At 36.1% G+C, this 17,662-nt stretch overlaps 1 protein-coding gene across 3 annotated transcripts in view; it reads right to left on the bottom strand.

Moving 5' to 3' along the window:
- Positions 1-3,210: 3,210 nt before the first annotated feature.
- LOC115880010 (cytochrome P450 4C1-like) overlaps positions 3,211-17,662 on the bottom strand; it is a 65,487-nt gene continuing 51,035 nt past the window's right edge. For all 3 annotated transcript variants that reach the window (XM_030897114.1, XM_030897112.1, XM_030897113.1), the window contains 4 exons: positions 17,264-17,332; positions 17,040-17,205; positions 16,483-16,662; positions 3,211-3,506 (listed from right to left, as the gene is read on the bottom strand). In XM_030897114.1, coding sequence (XP_030752974.1) covers positions 3,331-3,506; positions 16,483-16,662; positions 17,040-17,205; positions 17,264-17,332 — 591 coding nt within the window. In that variant the 3' untranslated portion in view covers positions 3,211-3,330. The remainder of the gene's footprint in view (positions 3,507-16,482; positions 16,663-17,039; positions 17,206-17,263; positions 17,333-17,662) is intronic.

Genomic DNA, 17,662 nt, shown 5'->3' on the forward strand with positions numbered 1-17,662 from the left:
TTTTATTATTTATTAACTGTAAAAATGGTATACTTATAAGTTTTATCAAATATTGTGATTTACTTTCTACCTTTAGTCAAATTTGTATTTAATAAACTGTAAAATATATATATTCTTATGTTTTATTAAAGTTACTCTGATATACTAATATATCAGTGTAACTTTAAAACTAAATCCTTTGAAATCAAATATAAACATTAAAAATATTTACAGCAGAAAAGGCGAAGGCGCTGGGTTAAACGTAGTCTCTACTAAGAACACGGAGGGGCGCTTTGACCCAAAATTTTACTATTAAGTTTCATATCATCTTAATAGAAGATTATTTTGGTCAAAACTTAAAGAAGCTGGTGTTCAAGTATTTCAGGCAGACGGTGATGCAGATATACTTATAGTAGACAAAGTTTTAGAATTAGGAAAATCAGAAATTCGAGTAACAATGGTTGGAGAAGACACTAACTTAATGGTTTTACTACTATTTAAAACAAAATCCGACAACATCTTTATGTTAAGACCTGGCCAAATTACAAAACTTAATAAAAGAACGCACATAGGTTCCCTGCAGAACCGGATAGGTGTCCTTACAACCTCTATCCTACTTTGCCATGCCATTTCTGGATGTGACACAACTTCGGCAATTTATAAAAAGGGAAAGTTGTCAACCTATAAGCTTTTAGAAAAAATCCGGAATTACAAAGGAAAGTAGCAGTTTTTCAACGCCAAATGCCAACAAAAGTGAATTAATTTCTGTAGGAGAAGAATTTCTTTTAATTTTATATGGAGCCGATAAATCAATAAAAACATTAGATCAACTACGGTTCGTAAAATTCAAAAAAAATACTGCGCGATAAAGCCTCAACTCGACCTTCTCCTTGACATCTCTGCCGCCAACATCCGACGCTGCATCCAACCACAGTTTGCGGGTGTATCACTAAATTCAGGCATGGTTGGGGATTGAACTTGATGCTCCTCTTGGGGATGGAAAAAAACAGGGCTTTTGGTATCAATAACTGCTAATAAGCCCATTGCCCAAGATTTTATTTTAAAATTGTTGTTCTGCAACTGTAGGACAGATTGTGGAAAACTGCGCAGTTGCAGAAAAGCTGGATTAGATTGCTCCAATCTCTGTTGGCAATGCCAAGGACAGTCCTGTAGCAATGTTCTCGTCCCTAAGTAGACTGATGAAAACGAGGATGACCACGAAGAAGACTTTGTTTAAATAAGGTACGTATTAATTTTACGCTACACAATGGAAAATATTAACACCAACATAAAGACTTTTAGTATACGCCTCTGTGTTAACTTAAATATGTACTTATATACATAATTTTGTAGGTATTTTTACTGGATTCCATTTTGTTATGTAGTATTTTTTTCTTAAATCAACCATTTTTGTAATAAATAACGAAAACTTTAAAAAATGTACAAAAAAATGGACTTTGTCGACTTTAAACGTTTGCTGTACGCCACTGTGTACATTAAAATATAGAATTATATACATCAGTTTGTAGATAATTTTATTGGCCTGAATTTTAATATCTTGTGTTTTTTCGAAAAAATCAACCATACTCGAGATAATGGGCGAAAACTAAAAAAATGCACCCTTGGGGGTGGTTTTGGGGTGGTTTGCATCCTCGCAGGGGTGGGGACTTTTTGTATGTTAATTGGGGCGACCAAAACTAGATATTAACCAAAAATCAGCTTCATGTGATTTTGTTCCACGAGCGACCTTAAATGCATTGGGGTATAAGGATTTATTGTGCCCGTTTCTTGAGTTACTCATCGTACAGTCTCAGGGCTTTGATAAAAGCTGGTATATGAGACGATTTTAAAGGGGTTAGTTCTCCATCTCCGACATTAGTCGTACTAAATAGTACGAGAGCTAGCAACAACGTCGGGAAAGCAAGTATTTTAAGAAATCTGGCTCTTTGATATATGTTTTACTATGCTCTCTGGAACAGTGTGCGGACCGTCTGGCTGCCGGTAAACGTTGCGTTCACTACTACACATTGAAAGAAGATCCTATCTTTTTATTTAGTCCTTTAAATTCTAGTATTGAATATAAACCGAGCGAGTTTTCATAGCGCAGCGCGAAAAGGTTCCGCCTATGAAGCGAGGAGTCCGAGTTCGAGACCGGCTCGGGGTGTAAAACTTTTTTATTTTGTTTTAAATTATAAAATATTATGAAATTTCATAGCTCTTTGGATAACGAATAAAATGGTGTATAGAAGTCAATTTTCAAAAACGTGGAACTTGTCGGGTTTTGCATTTAGACGACTGATGTGTATTAGACAATGTGGTAAAAAGTAACACCTTATACATTTTATATTTAATTTTTTTGACGAATACTTATTTATAACAACAGAGAGTTTCATTTTCATCTCTTATTATTATATTGACTTCTGAGTCAAATCCACATTTATTTAGAATAATTTATTAACTAAAACGTATGGTAATTAACTAATTTTTGGGCGGAAATAATAGCAGTATATTTAATTGGTATACTCTTTTATAAAGATTTTTGTAACAAATAGACATGAACTTTTTGTAAACAAATGGACATGCAATATTATTTTTATCACCTGTACAGTTTGTACATACAGACCGGACCACCGTAGTAGTAACAGACGCAGAACCCCACGAATTAGCGTATACCCATCCGCCGGATAAAAAGCAGGCGAAAAATGCGATAAAATAAAAATAGGTCGATATGTGATAAGAATGTTTCAGAATTTGTATTTATTCGTGTTTTAATAGCCAAAACGAATACGTAGATTCTCGCGACAGTTCTCATGTAAAATTTATTTTTTAAGTAAAATAATGGATGTTTATAAAGTTCGTGAGAAAATTCAAATTGGAAAATGGTATTTCCAAAATAGGTCTTATCGGGATATACAAACAATTTTTCCACAAACTTTTGTAAACAGGCCGATTCCATCTTTATCTACTATATCAAGAGTTATTAATAATTTTGAAACACAGGGGTGCGTGTCCCCACAAATCCATTTAAAAAATACAACTATAATATTTTTTACTTATTTGGGACACTATATATCTTGGAAAATTATTTTTAAATTGTAACAAAACCAAAACTTATAATTTGTAAAAATCTAATCGTTTATATAGCTACAATACTCCGTGTCGTATGTGATGAACAACCCTGTATATTTAAGTGAGTATTTCACTCGAAAAGCAAATTGAAAAACGTGAAAATGTATTCTCATAATATATACTTACGAAATAGAAAATAAATTACATCAATATGTTATCTATAGTTAAAATAATAAAGTACCTACTATTTTTTTCTGTTTGAGTTAAACCTAATGATAATAATTAATTGTTAGACATGTCTCTGCGTGTTACAGAAACTTTAGCACCATCTCTGAATCTCAAAGTTATATTTGTCTTCAATTTTATATCTTCGATTTTCTTGTATTGGCAATGAATTCTGAATTTCCTTATTACAGTTGCTATGATTACTTTCATGTTCATCATGGCATAATATCTACCTAAAAAGTCATATTAAAAAAGAAAGTGCGTTTCTTAGTAAATCGTCCTAAAATATATTACTTCTGTTCGATACCAATTAAACTTTTAGTTACGTAATCGAGGGCGCGATTTTTAAATACATTGTTGCCAACCATGGACGTATTCGGCGGCGGCCCATACAGCACACTTCGTCCCAGGGACGTACATTTTATGTCCATTTTACGTCGGTACGTCCCGAGACCATTTAGGGACACACAATTTTACCACACAAAAGTGTACGTACATAGTACGTACCCTATGTATGTACTATTTACGGTACATTGTAGGACTTCACTACGGACGTACATGCCAGTACGTACGTTTTTTGACAACTCATTACAAAATGTTATTTAATTTTAATATCATGACTGGATTATTTTGGTCAGATATACCTAATAATAATAATTAATGGACTGGATCGGTGGATCTTTTCTAGGCTAACGTTAATTCAAGTCACTTTAACCTCAACTTGTTTTATTAATAAATCTAACCCGACCGCTATAAAAAATGATTTCCTAAATTATCCAATGACCATAATGCATGACAGCCTTTGGGGAAATCTGATGGGTTAAAAATGCAATATATTATGCAATCAAGCTGCTAAAACAGGATAATTATGTAGTCCTATGTTTAAATTTCCCGCTAAGTTATTCGTTCACATTCGAGTCTTGTCGGAATCGAAAGTCGGGCGTTTTCTAATGGCGTTTTCGATTGGCAGATCTTTTAATAATCAACGTAAAAAATAAAAACAACAACACATTGAGTTCCCACCTACTCCGATCCATTTTTAAGCATGCTTCATTTTTCGATTGTGTTGTGTGAATGGGTGTCTTGGTGGCCGTAGGTTGTTCGACTTCCAGCTTGTTTTCTTCTATATATGTGGCGCAAAGATACTTCTAGCAAATATTACAAAAGGGCAAATGTTCAAATTAATCGGTTTGAAAGAGCTCTTCAAGAGAGAGGCTCCATACCCTAATCAAAATAGACAGCCTGGTTCATTCAATCAGGCATCTTTCCTTCAATCTTGTAATGATCAACATAGCACATCAGATGTTCCAGTTCTTGATTTACAGTCTGAAGATTCTCTGCCACATCTTAACATTAGCGAAACTGAAACAGATAACCCTCGAGATAACTTATGTTGTGTATCTCAAAGTGGGGAATCATCAGATGAATTGCATGATTCTGCCACATCTAATGTGACTATTTCACATTAGAGCACAGTCACAACCTGGAATGATTGAGAATCGGCCATTTTTTTCAAAACAAAAGCAAGAATTAGATATTTGAATACTTAGTTTTCTTTTTGTATTTTTAGTCAGAAGCAGTTGGAGAATAAAAAAAATGAAATTTCATTCATTGTACGTCCATAGTACGTACATTGTATGTCCATAGTACGTACATTTTATGTCCATAGTACGTACACTGTACGTACTTTCGACGTACATAGTACGTACTTTACCACATCCCAGGGACGTACAAAGCGTTGGAAAATGTACGTCCATAGTACGTACATAGTACATACCTGTACGTACCAGAGACCTGACGTTCGTCCCAACATTACGACGTACCAGGTACGTACATAGTACGTACCGTGGCTGTATGGGGGGGCTGACTAACTGGAATTTAACTTTCCCGCTGGGGATTCAGGCAGTGGCGTAGCTACCTAGGGGCTAGGCGGGGCAGTGCCCCGGGGCCCTCAAGCTCAGGGGGCCCTCGAATCCTTACCGGAAACCACGATCGAACTGAACTTTTAGAAATTTCACCCATTTTCAAAATAATTATGACAAGTTGCAACCCCACTTTAAGCATGACAACTCAGTTGAGAGAAATTCAAAAGTTATGAGTTAAATTCTTTTTGTAGGTTGGCAGTGTTGTCAATTTGACGGATAATGATATGTGCGAGTTCATGCACAGTGTATTGAACGACATCAATTATGCATCCAAAACTTTAAAAAATGCGACATCAATTTGACCGAGGCGAGTAAAGTTTTAGCAGAGACCACAGCAAAGTTGCATTTGTAGAAATGATTTCGAATTATTCAAGTGCAAAGCCAGTGAAACTGCAAGAAAATATGGTATTGATACCCATTTTCAAGAAAAAAGCAAAGAAAAGTTAAAAAACAGTTTGATGAATTAGCTGCTGATCACCGATTTTCAAACCGAGAAAAAATATTTAAAATTGACATTTTCAATAATGTACTAGACACAGTAATATCTCAATTAGATAGGTACACGTTTTATTGGTATGAGTGCAGTCTGTCATATATTCGATTTTCCAACATTCGATAACACCAACATTTTTATTACATGTTGATGAAGCAACTTTATTACAAAAGTGTGACGAATTCCAAAGAAAGTATTCAGATATAATAGACCCTACTTTTTCACTTCAATTTACTAATATTTACCACCTAGTTTTACCTCAACTAACTCAAGCATGGACTGTTCAAGCATGACTTGTTCATTATTTAAGGAAATAATGAGCAAATATGGAGTGCTAGAATGCGACCTAATGGAAGTATTTACAGCAATGTTATTATTCTTTGCAATTCCTGTCACTTCTGCAGTAGCTGAAAGGTCATTTAGCAAATTAAAAATAATAAAAAATTATTTAAGAAGTAATATGGGCCAAACTCGACTCCGACATTTATCGCTAATAGCAATTGAAAACAAAACCGCCTAAAGCCTGGATTTAAACGAAGTCATTGATACTTTTGCGAAAACTAAAGCTAGAAAAAAATTGTAAATATAATAAACCCTTGAATCTTCTCTATTTCGTTTTATTAGCCAAACCTACACCAAGTATTAATTGTAATTTATGTTGTTACTGTTTAATATTTTTATTACCTGCCCTGCAGTGCACAAAAAAGAGCTTAAGTAGCTTAGCTTTTTAAAGTATTTGTATATTTCATATTTTTATTTCATAAAACCCAATCAGTTTACATAGCAGTGGGGTCCCATTTTTTAATTTGCCCCAGGGCCCTTGGTTACCTAGCTACGCCACTGGATTCAGGTATAGCTCTGCTGTAAAAAATGTCAAGTTGCCACGTTTATTTATTTATTTCCTGACATTGTCGTCCGTTTTGACTTTTTAGTTTTGTATTACGAGTTTTTGGCTTAAATAAATTGTGTTGTGATACTTTATAAGCTCAAAAATTTTTACTAGCAGACCTTGCAGTCGAACATTGTTCTTTTTAGAACCTCTTCAGTGTACAAGTGTACAACTCATCGCAACTTTATCAGAATATTTTGAACGGAAAAGCGGTAGTAATGGACTTTTATGCCCCTTAAGTGCTGTTAAGAGGGTGAGTTTTGTTGATGTAAATAGTAACTGTTTACATATTTATAATTAATTTATGTTTGTCTCCTAAAATATTTTGATTAACAGAAAATATGTAAAAGAGGGCAACGCTGTAACGGTCAAGCTTAATCACGTGACTAAAAGTTTATTTGATATGAACTATATTTGTTTATGGTTAAATTAATTTAATCTTATTAGTATATTAAAGTCATTTTAGTAGCCTCAATGAGATAAAAAATAATCCTACTGAAACGTGGGTACAGGGTGTCCCATTTTAGTTGAAATCGTTATGATATCTTCGTTATTAACGATGAAAGGAGGATATACGGTTTGCACAAATCTGTCGTACTTTTTTGTCAAACGGAAAACGGAATAAAGAAAATGATAATAGTACCGTATGATCGAAAAAAAAACGGCGTCCATTGGCTGGGAAACGATGGTCGATGACATTTCCCATATAAATTTACATAATAAATAATAGCGATCTTCATTTCATATCCATCGCTGACACCCTTTTGACGGTATATTGTTTTATTAGGAGTAAAAATGACACTTCTTGTGGCGAGGCTGTACGTTTGACGGACGAGCGTTACTGGGTCGACATACAGCTAAGGCAAAAAAAGTCATTTTTATTCCGAATAGAACAAGCTATTTTTTTCAAACGCCACAAATAGATATTTTTTTAAACAATTTCAAAGGTTCCAAATACCTAATATGAAAAGATTTAAAAGTCATACCTTGTATGTAATTATACAGGGTGCTACAAATTCGAGGTCCGAGCATTGGTATCTCGTTAGTCGTAATAGATACGAACATGGTTAAATTGGGGCAAAGTTGCATCTTGAGATGTTCACCAAGATGCCATCGAAAAAGTTTTAAAAATTTGAAGGATTGCTGAGTTTTTTGGAATAAACTGATTTTTGTGAAAATCAGTTTTATTTTTTCGTTACTTTCTCATAGCCACTTTATTAGGGCTATCCGATAGTATTTTTAGATTTTCAAATTAGTTGATAGTTTTTGAGATGTAACAGTCAAATTTCCTCGCAACGACCTCTGTGTGCTAGCTCATAAATTATCGCAAATAACTATTATTTTTGCATCATGTTTACTATAATTTTATTGTTAAATATTATTTTATTTAGTATTTTACCATTATGCAACCGAATATACACCGCGATATTATACTGGCTTCAGCTCCACAATATTGTCACTGGCCCAGCATTAGAATTTTGTCCATCTCTCTATATCTTTGATCATCACCTGTTCGTCACTTATCATTGTCAGATCAAATCAGATGTTTTTGGATTTATTTATCCTTTGTTTTGGTTATTGAAATTTTATAATTATCAGATAAAATTTCGTAGTTAAATTGGTTATTTTTGATGTGGATCGCAGTGTGCAATTTATTCATTTAATTGTGGAATTTCTGAGTTAGTTCGTTCATTGACCGGATATGAAATATGGCTGTTGGAAAATATTCTAGAACATCGTTTTTATTTATGCCTTTTGTGAGTTGGACTAGTCAAGATATATAGTTCTCTATCTATATCCTGGAGGAGATTTCCGGTTGAAATCTGATTTTGTGAAGGAAATCGAATCCTTGCATCACTTCTTGTGTACCCACCGTCCGAATGTCGTCGTGAAGAACTGGCTGCCGTTTCGTGAAGCATTCCCTGTTGGTGAATAGCAGGTCTTCGTAAAGAAGGATTAAGGCTTCCGAAACACCTTTGGTCAGAGACGTGGTTGGATTTTGATGATTTTTATGGACCGCCGACCAATTTCCGCAATGGGATTAAAATACTCCACGTGCCCCGATTCCACGTGCCCAAGAAGTCCCCGAATAGTTCCAAGGTATGCTATAATTCTTCTGCCTATTCTAAGTCAATGTTCAACTGATTTTTGTTCATATTGTTGTCTGGTTTTCGACTTTTCCACGCCCACGTGGTGTAGAAAGATTAGTTGAGTGTTATCTTTCTTAAGTCTTATTTGGTTGTTCGTAATTGTAGAGCAAAAAGACCGATCCAGACCGTAGTACAGAACAGTCCAGAATTCAATCCGTTCCTGTTGTCCGTGTAGAGGTACCCGTTGGACATCATAAACCCTCGTTGAGGTAAAGTTCAGATTTAATTAGTCCTTTATAACCTTTATTAACTCCTACACGTTATGCTAGTCCTTGTTCTATAATTGAGGCTCTTTTCTAAGACAACCAATGTTATTTAGAGTTTTTATGTTCACCTTTTGAAGTCCTACACCTGCCCGGCATCCGTACGTCTGCTGACATCCGTGGGCTCCAGTGACAGTACACCGAGCTGCTGTGCACCGCCCTAGCTACCCTGTAGCTATACACCGTAGCTCAGCCGGAGGAAGTTTTCAAGTACAATCGAATAGAGTAAGACTGTTCAATTTTAGTTTAGATTTAGTTTGATATTTGTAATCCACCCAGGATGTTGTACTTAGTTTAAGTAAGGGGGATTATGACGTCATACTTTTAGTTAGTTTTCTTGATTTAAATGTTATTCTACTTTTCAACGTTTATTCATTTCCATTTCTTTAAATATTAACTTTTAATATTTTAATAAATTGCTTAAACATTTTTAGTAGTATTATTTGCAGTCTAGTCTCATAGTTAAGTTAGAGTCACTTAAGTACAAATAGTTATAGAATATTTGAAGTTCATAATAGTTGCACTCAACAGTTCGAGGTTAGTGTTGAAGTCTACTTAATAGTTACATCTTTATTGCCGAGTTCATAGAGTATAATCTCGTGGCGCCCTTTTATTAATATCTTTGAACCCCGACCACCCGGCTGTTAAAATTAAAAAGCTAGTGGCCTCTATGTAACTCATTCTGCATTAAGTAAACTTGTGTTTTATTGAACTTCAAATTAGAAAGGGCGTGGCAGAGATACAGAGGCAAACTTATTTTTTATTAAATACGGAACTGCATTTTTTATTTCAGATTTTGAAAGAACTCGGTCTCCTGAGTACAATGATATGCCACACTTATTTTTTTTTGTTTTGACATTTGAACACAATTTATTTAAACTAATATCAAGTCCGGCTCTGTTTTTTTTAAATATTTAATCTTTTCATCGTTACAATATTAATAATCTTTCAAACTTAAGAATGACGTGTGGTAAAACATTGAATATGGAAAATCAAATGCTATAAAATAATATAAAATAATTAATATAAATATAATATAAACAATCAAATAATTTTCCCGGAAGATGGATTGGAAATGGTAGAGCAGTATAATGTCCAGCGAGGTTACTCGACCTATCGCCAAGGGGCACATTATTTGATGTCATTTGTAAAAAAGTTAAATTAATCCATCTCAACATTTACAATAAAGAGTACAAAATACAATGCTTGCGGTATTCAATTTACAATAAAGAGTACATACATACGGCAAGTATAAGAAGAAAGTTCAAAGAGCTATAAATAAAATTGAGCGAAAAACAAATTTGTGCAATAGGGAGGGTGTTAACTCTTTCGAACATGTAGAACATTAGAAACTAGTTTGTAGAAGTTGATTTATTTATAATAACTTCGATTAATATTATGCATATTATTAGATCGCACACTGAGAGTTCCAATTCACAATAAAAAAAGTTAAAAATAATATCTTTAAATTTCTGACCGGGATATTATTTATTTGAATCTACCAATTGGCTCTATTTTCTTTATTCAATGTTAATTAGCGCTGATCATTATTGTTGCAATGAATATAATCAGATTAAATAATTTAAGAAACTAGAGTCGGACTTATTATTTTAAATAATAATTAAATAGTCCTGTACGTTGCTGTTAAGGTGTCCAAAACAAAAAAAAGTATAAAATGTGGCATATCATTGTATTCAGGAGACCGAGTTCTTTCAAAACCTGAAATAAAAAATGCTGGTCCGTATTTAAAAAAATTAAGTTGGCCACTGTAACTCACAGATTATTAGCTAATTTGGAAATCTAAAAGTACTATCAGATAACACTAATAAAGTGGCAATGAGAATATGCAATTAGTTTTTTGATTTTCTAAAAAGTGACGACTGGAAAAAATAGAATTGATTTTCAAAAAAATCATTTTTTTCCAAAAAACTCAGCAGTCCTTGAAATTTTTAAAACTTTTTTGATGGCATCTTGGTGAACATCCCAATACGCAACTTTGTCCCAATTTAACCATGTGCGTATCTATTACGGTTATCGAGATACCAATGCTCGTACCTCGAATTTGTAGCACCCTGTATATCGAGAAACTATGGTTACGCGCGTTGAATTTGACACTTTAAGTCAGTTTGATAATATATTTTCGTACTTTGATGCTTAGGCGTAAAAAAAATCGGTAAAAAAACTTTTAAGTTAAACGGTTTTATCTTATGTGCACTGAAAACTAGAAAATAATAATAACAATTAGGTATTTTGAACTTCTAGTTCAGAAATATTTTAGTACTAGGCAGAATAGCTTTTAGGCATATTAGACTAAAATAAAAACGTGGGGCCCATTAACTATTGCTGTAATACTTTCTTCTATACTAAGTGTGGATTGCATCGACTTACTATAATCGTAACTGGAGATTTTGACAATCAATAACCAGCCGTGGCGGCTTCACCAGCGAATGCCGAGCTCATGATCTACCAAAGTATAAAGATATGCTTTGCCACAAGTAGGATTTCAGAGAGGCCCCACGTTTTTATTTTAGTCTAATATGCCTAAAAGCTATTCTGCCTAGTACTAAAATATTTCTGAACTAGAAGTCCAAAATACCTAATTGTTATTATTATTTTCTAGTTTTTAGTGCACATAAGATAAAACCGTTTAACTTAAAAGTTTTTTTACCGATTTTTTCTAGTTTTTAGTATTTAACGGAAATGCCTACCGAATATTCCTCATTCTATTTAATTCATTTAGTGCATCATTATTACATGTTTTTTTACCTGATAATTTATTACAATCTAATTCCTCAATACATAGCCCTTCCAGAGACTTGACTCGACTTAGAGCCACGTATGCTTGCCCTTCCTCAAACCATTTTGAGCCCAAATACACTACTGCATGGTCGACTGTGCTGCCCTGCATTTTATGGACGGTGGATGCCCATGACAAAATTAAGGGTAACATCCTGCTTTCAGCCGTACCATAACTGAATTTTGCTGGAAACTGTATGGCTTTCGGGTGTATAACGTGTATGCCGTCTCTGCCAAAGTCAATCCAAACTGATGGTACATGTTTCGTACATTTGGGTTCGACGGAACTGAGGCTAAACAATTTCTGTAATGTGGCCTATAGCACCGTTTACCAATCCTTTTGTAACGTCAATGTTGGACCGCAACATTTTCACAAATTCATCACCTATTTTTTTTTATCTGTCCTTCTAACGTCACACAATCTTGGACACAACTGTTCTGGACACGACTACTCATGCCCTCACCTAATACGCCATTTTGTAAGGACGTCCATCTTGGATTTTAAATTTTGTCATAATCACAGTATTCTACTAGTGTAGCCCTTTCATTTGATACCCATATTGAGGGGTTGTGGAAAAATATGAAATCCGCCATTTTGTACCGGCGGCCATCTTAGATTTACAATGTTATTGATATTACTATATTGTATTGTCATCGGAACTAAAGGTGTGTACCAAATTTCAGATCAATCTGACAACAGGAAGGTACTTAAATTTCAATTTCTAATTTTGACCCAAACAAATAAATAAATACCGTACGGGTCGAGCTAAATAAAACCGTTTAAAAATACTTTACTTTTATACCTAGGCGTTAAAATGACTTTTTTATATTGTGCAAGGGGTATTGAAGCGGGGTGCAAGGGGTATTGAAGCGATACATATAGCCTAGCTTACCCAAAAGTCAACCTCACCTTCACGTGGTGCACCCTGTTTACACAAACGAGGCTCTGACGTCCGAGTATAGGCGGTATAACCTTATACAACCCTCAGACCTACCATCTTCTGGGGAAAAGGAGTAATAAAATACACCTAGCCGGCCGAGAACGTAGCACAAGGGAACTATCGTCGCAGTCCTCACTGTGCCATAGCCATCCCGTGCTACAGTTGCAGCCAAAACTGTGCGGCAGCGTAACCGCCACAGTTAAACCTTTTCACGCAGCTTACACACAGCAATGATGGAACATTCGAGTGGGACAAAATTATCGTCCGGAGGTAAAATACCCCTCAATCGGATCTCCGGGAGGGGGTGCCTACTCGAGCGTATCATCGGAGAAACAAAAACATCAATGTTTCACGTTCGCGGCGTGGAACGTCCGCACTCTACTGGACAAGATAAATTCAAATCGACCAGAGAGAAGAACAGCACTGGTCTCACAGGAACTCCACCGATTAAATATAGATGTTGCCGCTCTAAGCGAAACACGCTTTGCAGATGAAGGTAGTCTCACTGAGGAGCATTACACCTTCTTTTGGAAAGGTCACCCCGCAACACACAGGAGAATTCATGGTGTAGGCATTGCGATCAAAAACGAAATCGCCACCAAGTTAACAGAAGTACCTATTGGTGTCTCCGAACGTCTTATGACCCTAAGGTACCCCATATCAGACAAAACTTACGTCAACAACATTAGTGCCTACGCTCCCACCCTTGACGCTAAAATTGAAGATAAGGATAAATTTTACCAAGCATTACAAAATGCCTTTCAACGAATTCCAAAGCACGAACGAATCATCTTGCTAGGTGACTTTAATGCCCGTGTAGGCAAACAACAGGAAATATGGCCTGACGTATTGGGAAAACAATGGAAAACGCAAATAGCAATGGTGAACGCTTATTAACAACATGCGCAGAGTATAATCTTTGCATCACCAATACGTGGTTCATGTTGATGAACAAGTTTAAAGATACCTGGAAACATCCTAGATCAGGCCACTGGCATCAATTGGACCACATAATCGTTCGAAGGATGCATCTAAAAGATGTTAGGCTCACAAAAGCTAGAATAGATGCCGAATGCGGCACTGACCACCGACTTTTAATTTCAAAAATGAAAATCCAGTTAAAACCCAAACATCCACGCTGTAAAAAGCAAAACAACATGACCAGATTGAACGTACGGGATCTAGAGAACAAGAATACCGCCGACGCCCTCCGGGAAGCCATCAAAGAATCACTTCCACCGATAACTTCAATCTCAATATTGGAAGCTGAACAAGACTGGACACAATTAAGGGATGCGATTCATAAAACCAGCGAAGCAGTACTGGGAAAGTCGAACAAAAAGAAACAACCAGACTGGTTTGACGAAAATCAACAGCATATACAGGCTTTTTTGGAACAAAAGCATAGAGCACATCAAGCCGTCACTGCAAATCCACTTAATCCAAGACTGGTAGATAACTTTAAAGCAGCCAACAACACCCTTCGAAGAGAACTGCGCCAAGTAAAGGATAACTGGTGGTCACAAAAAGCGAATCAGATTCAAGAGTACGCCACTCATCACGATTATCGTAAATTCTTCGAGGCTGTAAAAGAAGTATACGGTCCAACTAAGAAGGTAAGCTGCCCAATCATGGCTCAAAATGGCGAACTTCTAAAAGAGGAAGAACAAATCAGAAATCACTGGAAAGAACATTACAGCCATATCCTTAACCAAGAAAACAACCCCAATATGGAAGCACTAAACACAATACCTCAGTATAACAGCCTCGATGTATTAGACATCCCAATAACAGAACAAGAAATAAAGACCTCCATAAAACAGCAACAAATCAGCTGGCTGTGACGCGATTCCGGCGGAAATCTATAAGTGTGCAAGTAAAGAAATTATGGATCATCTTAAGGCTCTCTTTGATGTCGTATGGGAAAGCGGAGAGGTACCTCACGATTTTCGCAACGCGAATATAGTGAATATATTTAAGAACAAAGGAAGTGCATCAGACTGCGGAAATTACCGGGGAATTTCGCTATTGGCTATCGGCGGAAAAATTCTTGCAAAAATAATGTCAAACCGCCTGCACCCATATATAGAAAAAATCCTTCCAGAATCGCAAAGGGGTTTTCGTACCAACCGCGGCACCGTCGATTCCATATTTTCCATCCGTCAACTACAGGAAAAAGTAAAAGAGCAGGAGTCTAAACTTTATGTTGCATTCATCGATCTAACAAAAGCCTTCGACTCTGTGAACAGAGATGCGCTTTGGGCAATTATGGAAAAGTTCGGAGTACCCAACAAATTTCTTACAGTGTGTAAAAGCCTCCAAAACAACAAGTCAAGAGTGTCACATCATGGATCACTGAGAGACCCATTCCTAACAAATACAGGAGTTAGGCAGGGATGTGTCTTAGCGCCTCTCCTATTCAACATATTCATGGCAGCGCTCTCCATTATAGTGGACAGCAAACTGCAGGAGAGAGGATTGGGCATTAGATACTGATATGACGGCGGTCTGTTCAACATAAAAAGACTCAGGGCAAAAACACGTACAAAATTTATCACAGAACTTCAATACGCTGACGACTGCACTCTAGTTGCAAACACGGTACAACAATTACAAGAAATGTTGAACACATATACCTGGGCATACGAGGCTTTGAGCCTTAAGCTAAACATCGACAAAACTAAAATCATGTGCACTCACCCGGAAGATCACAACAATGCTATAAAAATCGGAGAAGAACTATTGGAATATGTGGCGGAATTCAATTACCTTGGCAGTTTGATTTCGGAAAAGGCCAATATTGACTCTGAAATTCAGCACAGGATTAGTAGCGCCTCAAGGGCATTCTGGAAATTAAAAGACAGGGTTTTCTACAATCATACTTGAGTACAAAAACAAAACTTGCAGTATACCGAGCAATTATAATCCCCACCATGATATATGGGAGCGAAACCTGGGTGCCTTACCGCCGACACATGAACGCATTGAACAAGTTGCAACAGAGACACCTTAGACAACTCTTAAGAGTCCGGTGGTTCCATCATGTCTCAAACGTATCGGTCCTTGAAAAATCTAACTGCGAGAGTATTGAAGTCATGGTCACAAAATCCCGCTTAAGATGGGCTGGTCACGTATGCAGAATGCAAGAAAACCGCATACCAAAATCTCTGCTTTACGGTGAGCTTGTGGACGGTAAGAGGAGGCCGGGTGGACAACTGAAAAGATACAAGGACATTTTCCACGAAAATTTAAAGGGAATTAACATGCAGAATGAGTGGGAAAAAGCAGCTCACAATAGAACTCAATGGAGAAGGGTTGTAAACTCAGTTAACAGCGCAACCAAAAAGTAGAGAGGCAACAAAGCAATGAGATTTTTGAATGTCCGGAGTGCGGTAGGCAGATAACATCACGTATCGGGCTTTTCAGTCACAGAAAAGCTCATGAAAGAAAACGCCTTGCGTGACCATTTTCTTTATGTGTGTCGAATACTCGTCAGCGAGTAACGGCTGTATATGTATGTTTTTATATTGTCAAAATCCCAAAAATTAATACTTTTGTGACGTAACGTTTCGTGACGTACCTACCTAACCAAACCAAAAAACAAAATTTTCATAGATCACTTTGTTTCCGAGCTTCTTTTTGACAAATTTGGGCATCTACCATCATCCTATCTTTTAACTACTAACTAATAACGGAGATACCGTATGATTTCAACTAAAATGGGACACCCTGTATATGTATCTATTACTAACCTATGCAATTTCTTGGACCATACGAAAAAGGAATGTAAGTGCACGGATGACGTTTAGCAACTTCTTCTGGCAGAAATCTATCAGGATCGAATTTTAGCGGATTCGGCCAATATTTCGGGTTTCGGTGAATGTAGACCAGTCCAAAATAAACATGACTTGATTTAGGAATAACGAAATCACCTAAAATCGCAGCAATAGTGTGACACACCAGATACGATAGAATAAAAATTCAACGGAAAATAGTGGGAAAAATAGCATATTCAAATCCAGAAAGATATTTAGCCCGGTCAAATTAGAGAATTTTTTAACTAATTTGACTGGAGTAATTGAATTCTAATCTGATTTGATAATTTGATAGTTTCAAAAATATTAATAAATAATAAAAATATTTCTTTGAGACTTTTTAAAAAAAAATATTAAAAATACAAGAAATGTCCTGAAATCAAAATTATGCTAGGTATTTACTATAGTTGATATATGCATACAGGGTGTTCAAAATTCTATGCCAAACTTTCTAAAATATAAAATAGTGTTTCTTCGTTTTATTTTGCTCTTACCGAAATCTGTATCCTGACTGACGTATCTCAGAAAGAAGGCACCGACTGGGAACAATCTCAGTGTCTCCTTAATCACTCGTTCAGTATAATGTAACTGATGCAAATGTTCAAATCCGGGGGTCTTGTCAGGCCCTATAATGCTCAGAACTTCTTCGAGTACTTTATCCTGATGAAAATAAAAACTCTGTAAAAATGGATGGAGTTCTAGAGCCTAGAACCTTTACCTGTACATCCGTAAACATTCCTAATACTGCAAATACAAAAGATAGAGCGGATGCTGTCGTATCAGTGCCCTTAAAAGTGTAGGAAAATCAAGTTATTTGAGATATAAAGCTCAAAAGAATATGTTTTGGTATTTATCATAAATGTATGCTTATGTAAATGTATAGGCTTGGTGCATTTCAGTTGATTTCAACAAATTCATACCGCAGCCCAAGCAGCATTTGGATGTCGGGACAACGTTGTGTCACGCGACCAAACGTCGGGGCGCAACGTCGGCACAACCTCGTGCTAACCCTAGTTGCACTAGTGTCTGCACTAGTTTGGAGAATAATTTTTGGGTCGAAAGGACGTTGGATACCGACGTTGGCTAGCAGCCTAATTTAGTACAAACTGCAACGTTG

This window comes from Sitophilus oryzae, unplaced genomic scaffold, assembly GCF_002938485.1.
Source record: "Sitophilus oryzae breed Bouriz unplaced genomic scaffold, Soryzae_2.0 scaffold_1604_pilon_pilon, whole genome shotgun sequence".
NCBI lineage: Eukaryota > Metazoa > Arthropoda > Insecta > Coleoptera > Curculionidae > Sitophilus > Sitophilus oryzae.